The sequence below is a fragment of the Acipenser ruthenus genome, chromosome 19 (assembly GCF_902713425.1).
Source record: "Acipenser ruthenus chromosome 19, fAciRut3.2 maternal haplotype, whole genome shotgun sequence".
Taxonomy (NCBI): domain Eukaryota; kingdom Metazoa; phylum Chordata; class Actinopteri; order Acipenseriformes; family Acipenseridae; genus Acipenser; species Acipenser ruthenus.
Genome location: NC_081207.1, coordinates 19,567,908 through 19,576,398, shown reverse-complemented (window position 1 = coordinate 19,576,398; position 8,491 = coordinate 19,567,908). Strand labels below are relative to the sequence as shown.

General features: G+C 39.4%; 1 protein-coding gene across 5 annotated transcripts in view; it reads right to left on the bottom strand.

The window, feature by feature from the left end:
• Positions 1–5,618: 5,618 nt before the first annotated feature.
• LOC117424582 (granule associated Rac and RHOG effector protein 1-like) overlaps positions 5,619–8,491 on the bottom strand; it is a 57,848-nt gene continuing 54,975 nt past the window's right edge. For all 5 annotated transcript variants that reach the window (XM_034041059.3, XM_058992569.1, XM_058992572.1 and 2 more), the window contains one exon: positions 5,619–8,252. In XM_034041059.3, the coding sequence (XP_033896950.3) occupies positions 7,908–8,252 (345 nt within the window). In that variant the 3' untranslated portion in view covers positions 5,619–7,907. The remainder of the gene's footprint in view (positions 8,253–8,491) is intronic.

Below are 8,491 nucleotides of genomic sequence, written 5' to 3'. Positions count from 1 at the left end.
ACCTATCCCCTACCTATCACAACGCCCAGCTAAAATATCATTCAATATCTTATCTTTTTATATACAGTACCGGCACAAATTATGGCAACAAAAAATGATTTACAGAAAGACTAGGGTTGAGGATTGTATGGCCCATGTTTCCACACTCAGAACACCTACTTACTAAACACCCTGGTATCCTGAATACATAATCATCTCTTATTTAAAAGATATGCTCAATATCTGAATGAGCGAGATAAGTAGAATGGTCCCCTAAAATATTCTCCTTCTTCTAGGAAAGCAGCATCACTGGGGCATGATAACTTCACTCAGACTACTGAATAAATATTGCTCCACGTGCAAAACAACAACATGAATGCACCTTCCTCCAGCAGGTCCTCAGTGTACTAATGAGAAGAAGGGAGATTTGGGTTGCAATCAAGTCACAGCACAGACAGGGATGATTGCCCGGGCAAACCTTTAAATCCACTTCAGAGAATAGGAGAGTCTTCAAACTATCACAATAAAGAAATAAATAACCCTCGGTAATACCCTTGTGAAAGCCATCGCCACTCACCCTGCTCAATTACACCACTTTCCATCCACTCTCACGATAGGTATCAAACACGATGGGTATCAAACACGATGGGTATCACACACGATGGGTATCACACACGATGGAAATCAAACACGATGGGTATCACACACGATAGGTATTAAACAGCCAATACTGCCTGTCTGCAGACAGCTATCTTTAGTCAATGTTAAGGGGTTGCACGAAGGTTAAACTCAGGAAGGTTCAATCTGGGGTTAGAGATCACCCAACCTCAGTGCCAGTGTGGTATAAATCCTCTAGGCTCCAGGCCAGTAGGTAAATCCTGCTTGATTAGTAAGGTGGGGAGGAAAGGTTCCTGTCTTGTACCCCAAATTCCTGCAGGACAGTAGACCAGAGATGAATATATGACTCCCGTTGCATAGCAGTTTGATCCATTTCTGTTTTTTTTTTTACTATGAAGCTCATAGTAAAACCTGAAATGGGTGAAACTGCACTGCAATAGAATACTTCCATCCCTGCAGTAGACAGACCAGCATTGCTATTTAAACAACACATTGAAATACTGTCATTTTTTAGATCCACTTTTTAGATGTTGCAAAACTTAGAAACAATTCAGTTCTAGTCTTAAGGGTGTTAGGTGTCCCTTGAATCCAAACAGATGTTGGTAAACATCCAATAATTTGTTACCTGATTTAAAAATATTGCGAATGTTGCTTTAAAGGACTTGGACTTTTGTTTGTGATTGTTTTAAAAAATGGTAACTTTCTGATTATTCTTTTTTTTTGGCTCATATTGTGTTATAGCATGTCAGGCTGCCCTTCTAAAAGTTTACTGCAGTATTTTTCCCTGTGCTTTACCCATGATAATACTATGCATTTACCACAGTTGACCCTGGTTTGCCATGTTTACTAATATGTTTTACCATACCTCGCTATTCTTTTCAATCCTTTCAACTGTGCTTTATTACACTTTGCTATGCTTTTACTGTGGGAAACATTTATAAAGGTGCTGGCATGAACCAAGTGCTATTATCTCAGTTGACTAATCCTGAAAAAATTCTCCAGGAGTTAATCAGACTGAAGGAAACGATTGGGCTCGTTGTGACATGATGTTCTGCTCATCCCCCCGCGTTGCAGGACGTCATGGAGACGGGAAGAATGATCATGAAGACCCTTCACAAGACCGAAGTGCGAGTTCACAAGCCTTCAGTTTTATAATTGAAGAATCACACAAGTAGACTGCAATGTGTTCGCTGGGAGGAGGCTCTCAATCAGACCCTGTCGAACACATCGCTCTCAGACCTGATGCTCTTCACAACATCCAGCTCAAACCTTTTCACTTGTATTATCCTTGAGAGCCCGAGCTGAGCTGCACCTACAGGACCCTGCTGCTGCTGCTGCTTCCCTGAATTACCTTTCATTCCGTCACCTGCCGTATGGATCTCCTCAATCAGACGAAAGGCTCTCTTTGGCACCCGGAAAAGGGCAGGTTCCGGTTATGGGTCTGGCCCCTGAAAAGGACCGCTGGTTAGCCCTAGGGCTATCAGATGCGGTTGCAGAGTGCTAGGGCAGACTCCACTAGGTCTTTGTATACCTGTAAGTGGGGGTATTTCCAGGCTTGGTGTCTGGCTAGAAGCCTTGACCCCATATCTTGCCCTATGCCAGTCATCTTACAGTTTCTGCAAGAACTGCTTGATGCTGGTAGATCGCCTTCCACCTTGAAGGTGTATTTAGCGGCTATCTCTGCTTGCCATGCCCCCGTAGATTCAATGTCTCCGGGCGCGCATTTTTTGGCTACCTGTTTTCTTAAAGGCACTCAGTGATTACGCCCTCCTCAGAGGACTGTTCTCCAAGAATGGAGCCTTAATATTGTACTGGAGGCTCTCACGAAGGCCCCGTTTGAGCCCATACACTCCATAGAGTTGAAGTACCTGTCTATGAAGACAGCCTTCCTCTTGGCTATCACCTCCGCTAAGCGGGTCAGTGAGCTGCAGGCGCTGTCTGTGCACAGTTCCTGCATGTGTATTTGGGAGGATGGCAGCAGGGTGTCTCTGCGCACCAACCCTGCTTTCCTTCCCAAGGTGATCACAGCCTTCCACATTAATCAGTCTGTGGAATTGGAGTCCTTCCATCCACCTCCGTTTGCTTCAATCTGGCCAGCTCTTCATCTGTCACGGGACAAGGACCCTAGGACAGCCCCTCTCGAAGCAGCGTCTGTCACACTGGATTGCGGACACAGTGTCGACCGCATATAATGGTGCTGGCTTACCCCCACCTGGTAGGGTAGCCGCACACTCCACTAGAGGGTTTGGCTACATCTTAGGCCCTCTTCAGAGGTGCCTCGATGTCTGATATTTCTACTGCGGCTAGCTGGGCTACGCCGCATACCTTCTCCAGGTTCTACTGTCTTAATGTGGTAGACCCTGCCTTGCCTTCTGTAGGCACAAGGGTCCTTGAGGGTGTAAATTCACACCGCTAACCCCTGGGTTAGACAGTGCTTGTGCATCCCTGATATGCTGCCATTCCTTCTCCCTCGCGACGGCTCTGGTATACATTATCCCATACATAATGTCATTGGTGGTCATCTTCTAATTGAAAGGGAACGTTAGGTTATTTACCGTAACCCTGGTTCCTGAAAGAGAAGACGACCACCAACCGCGAGGTCGCATCGGTCGCCCTCACGGGTTCGATGGAAAAAGAGAAATGGCTTCCTTTGGTTGAGAGTTTTATCCCCTCAGTGGGTTGGACCAAGTGCATCATCCCAGGAAGGGGCCTATCGGCAGCTCTGGTATAGAGAGCTCAGCAATACCTACCCAATGGGCAGGCATATCCCATACGTAATGTCATTGGTGGTTGTCTTCTCTTTCAGGTAACCATTGTTACGGTAAGTAACATTTTTATTGTCTATTTAATTTTCATTTAGCAGTAAAGTTGACTCATTGCTGAAGCAGTTTGAGACATGTGTGGTTTTTAATATGTAGGTGCTGCACTTTTCCTGTTCATGGTTCTTGGAGTAACTAAGTTGACAATACAACCTGAGATGTCTTTTTTCCATCCCTACATTTCAGTTATTGACTGTTTTAAATATCAGGTTGAACAATCTGATGTTTGAAACGTTTCTGAACACTTCTTTTGTTCAGAATAATTTTCCAGGCAGTTGATTACATTTGGGGAGAGTGTTTAATTCCAAATTTGTGTGTGTGTGTGTCTATCTATCTATATCTATATCTATATCTATATATATATATATATATATATATATATATATATATATATATATATATATACTGTGTTCATATTATTATTATTTGTATTTAGTTACATATTTCAGCTAGCATGATTACTGCGTTGTCCTGTACATCCTGGGTTTTTAACAAGCCTTTATTTTTGTTCACTAGATACCAACAGATTTTGCATAGAAACCTTGTGTACTTGGCAACCATTGCAGATACCAGCCCAAATATACTTCCAGCTGCACCTACTGTAAGTTACATTGTAAAACACGTTGATTTTGTAATATCCTATAAAGCGTTTAACACTTGTGGTTTAGTATGGACTTTGGACTGTAGCTAATAATTCTCTAAGTAATCATTTAAAAAATAAAATAAATTAAACAATAAGCCTCCGAATTGGAATTTTTGGATTGTGTTGAGGAGCAAATTAATGACAAAGTTTTCACTAGAACGGAGTACCAAAAAATATCTTGCCTTAGATTTCAGTGTCATCGTATGCTAAGTTGTATTCCCCTTGTCTTTTCAGACTCCAGCTGAAAACATGGGCATTTGTGCAGCAGGACAAGTACAAAGGGAAGAGAGCAAGAGTCTTAGTCCACCAGCAGGGAAAGAAAACACAGACACATGGGGAGGTAAGAGTGTTTAGAATAGGGCTGCCACCTTTGCAAATATGTGAAAGTTTACACATCCTACAGTGAACTTACATCTTCCGTTGACTGATTGAGCCCAATTTACATTCAGAAATTGTATTAGAGAAGGTACTGAAATAAACTGTTCAGTTAACCAAAGAAATAAACGGTGTACTGAATGCATTTAGTGAAACATGTACATGCTTTAAAATTGCTGTTTGAATATGAAACATTGTATTTTTATTTCAGGGACACAGTGAACAGTACACAAGAGTCCAACAGCACACGTTAGGAGTCCAAGGTCTTCTGAACAATTTGATTTGTCCTGGAGCTTGTGTTTTAATGTAACAGTGAATTGGTAAATTCTTGGTAAATGCCCAGGTCTGTTACATGTTAATAGCAGGAAACTAGAACTGAAAAGCACCACCTGAACTTTGTAATGTGTAAAGTTGTATTAAAGAAACATGTGTTTTTGGGTGGTTTCACATATCCTGGTTAGCTCTAATCTTGGACTACTTGCCTTGGGTAAGGATTCTTGATACCTAGGACACCACGTGTTTATTAATTTTAAACTTTGTTGGCAAAGTACATTTCAGAAAATATCATGTTGTATATTTGGTGTTCTATAGCTCCTAAAATATGGCTTTGATATTGGATTATTGTGTTTGGTAAAACAATACAACTTTGTAAAAAAAAATAGTGAGTTTTATATAAGCTGCTAAGAATCACATTTCCTGTTACAAGGACCTACCACCAGAGGGTGGAAGTGACCGGTTTGTTCTGCAGTGTAGCCTATATCCAATTAACCTATATTCTGTTTTGGTCTAAAAACATTGAATTAAAGTGCATGTGTTGACTGACCTTCCACAGGCTGACAAGGAGGAATGCTCCTGTGTAGCAAGTACTGGGACACCCACATAAAATCATGTGTAGCAGAGGCCCAGTGGGATTCTATTAGAACTTGCCAAGAACATTTTAGCCGTGACATCTTTTAATATTCTCATTACATTAGCTTTTGTTTTTACAATGGAAATAGAAATAAAAAAATCAATGAAACACATTGTTAAATGTACATCTTTAATAAAGCAAATAGTTATTTTACTTACAGAAGCTTTTAAAAGGTAAAATATAAAATGTAGAATTCCAACTTCAAAAACGTTGTACTCCCCACTTAAAGCAAAGGCATACAGGGCTGGTTAGCCTGAGCTATACTCCAACCCCCCCCCCCCCCCCCCCCCCCCAGCACTTGGCAGTGTGAGCAAAATAACTTTTATGGCAAGACTTGTAACAAGTGCAATATAAGAATTGAAGAAAATCATAAAAACAACAGGTACCAGCATTCTAACAGTTTGAAGTATATAACACATTTACGGCATCTACTAAGTGACACACATGTAAATGGTTTAAGTGTACACCTCCCATTCAGCCAGGCCAGTCTCCCAACATGCTTGTTCAGGTAACAGATCAGGACTCAGATTTCAAATTCCTCCTGCTTTTAGAACTTAATTCAACTAACGCTGCACTTGACGCACTTAAACAGAAATGTTTTTCACTCCACAAGTTTCAATTGAACCTGCTTTTTTGTTGCTTTAAAGCTGGAACAGTTTTCAGGTTCCTGTTATCAACTAAATGAAGAATAAATAAGCAGCTCTAATGTAAACTAGAGCTAGATTTTGTTAAAATGGGGGCTTTCTATGCAAGGGTTACACTTTAGCAGAGGGAACTAGTAAACCATTTGGCATGGCTGAGAAATATTAACAGTTACAGTTCGAGGTCTTTATATAAAAAAAGAGCTGCAGATGTTTGTGAGTTTATACAGACAAAAAGCAACAATACATTTGTGATTGTGCAAAGCATGTAACTATAAAAAGGTTTATGTACAGCAAATGATTCTCTGTAAACATGGTAAGTATGTTAGTTTTCAGAAAACATGGTGTCCTATCTTAAATACAGGCAACATTGGCATCTGCAAACATCACAAAAGGTTAACATTCTGGGCCTGCAAACACAGCCCATCACCATACAAACTGAAGAAATATGTTTGGGTTCAAAAACACCCACGTCTTATAATAATTTTAGTGTTTATTAGTAGCGTATTTTGGTAACCCTTAGATATATGATGTAATTAAACTCTGTAGAAAAAAATTAACATAAATGTGCTTTCTTTGTTTTTTTACTTTCTTCCTTGCAAACAAATCTGAACTTGTTAATATGCCTCTATTTTACAAACAATAAACATACAGTAATGGTAGAACAATTTTAAGAAAATACAAAAATAGGATTAATACTGTCAATACTTCTATACAAGAACATATCGTATTCAGATGAACACGTGTTAAGATTCAGTTGAATCACCATTCAGAAAGCCAATTAGAAATATGAAATAAATATTTAACTATATAAAGACTCTTTCTAAGCTAAATTTCTTATTTATTATACAACGGGGCAGCTGTACATTTTCAGAGTCAATTCTTTCTCTGTTTTATTTTTTTTATTTCGAAGCACTATATTTTTTCTGAACACCACTTTGGTTGGAAATATTCTCTGTTCCACAGGTGGTTTTATTAACATGGCACATAATTACTGCTAAAAATGATAATATGTCAGTAATTGGAAAAAAAAGGTAGTGTATATATGTCTTTCAAATTACACATCTGTTATGATTTTTATATTTCTGCTGAGCCTGCTCAAAGCCTTTATTTTATTAAAAGTGGAAGTAAATTATTTCTATTTAATATTTGAGTAATTTACAAGCTATGGAACAGTAACACAATTCTGCCAATGCTGCTGGCTCTTTAAATACATTTCACACATGCCCCTTCAAGATAAGAGTTGGCAGCTACAGCTTGTTAGCCACTTTTTAACTGAAACAGTAAATTGAAGGGTAGATTGTGAAGATGTTTTTTTGTCCTTTCTGCTGGCTTTTTTTTCATTTGTAAGATGAAATGTTTTTTCTTCAAAACGTTTGACCCCAACTCTTTCATGTCACAGGCTACCAAATTGTCAGCAAAGAAATATACACACATGTATAATAACTTAAGCAAACACTTGGCCATTATATTAGTTGGGTGAACTTAAAGTTACATAAGTTACAATGGGTAATATAGCTTATATAAAACATTGTTTGTTTAAAAATGCATATCATTGAAATGGAAAAATAGTTAGAAAATATAATAATGTATATTAAAGTTAAACTACTCAGAGTACAATGCAAATAAGTTAAATATGATTTCAATTTTATTCATCCCTTTTTTACACTTCTGGAGTCGAGTGTGGAACAACTAACACAATGGCCATAAACTTGCTCAACACTTAAATACAATTGAATATAACAACAACAAAAAAAAGCCTATTTACATACTGTATCTCTCACTGCTTTGCCACACAGGATCAGGGACACATAATGCACACCACTATATAGAAGCTAAAATGCCAAAGATACAGCTAGTATGTTACAAAGTAAGCTGAACTCATACACAATTTGGCTCTTGCCATTTTGCGTTGTATCTTTTCAGTACTGATGCAGGTAGGATGGCCTGCGTTCGTGCTTTACAGGAAATGATTTAAAGCCCTTATTCATCTGTTGTTTGTGTTGGGATGCTTGCTGTTGCTGCTGTGTCTGCTGCTGCTGCTGCTGTTGTTGGGCGTAAGCAAAGCTGGAAGAGATCCCGGTGGAGGGGGCACAGTCACTGGCCGTCGACCACACTGGTGACTGCAGCATTTGCATGGATTCATTCCACTGGCTGACAGGGTTGGTCATCTGGTACAAGGAAGAGCTCTGACTGGGCAGTGTGTTAGTGAGAGGAGAGGAGTGCTGCCAGGGGGCTTTCGGAGGCCAGGTTTTAGTTTTGCTATCCTGTGGAAGACAGAGAGAAAGATAGATTTAAAATTACAAAACTATGGTGTCAAAAAAAAAATGCCTAAGGGCTGAATTAGCCCTCGCTAGTCTTCCCAGGCCAATCCCTACAATTAATGGGATTTGTTTTCCTGGGTCTCAGGGCAACATCTCGGCACTGTTGAACGGACTTTATTATTTATTTGTTTTTTTAAACAATTATTTTTCATTATTTCCGACATGCACTGAATTGCACACAG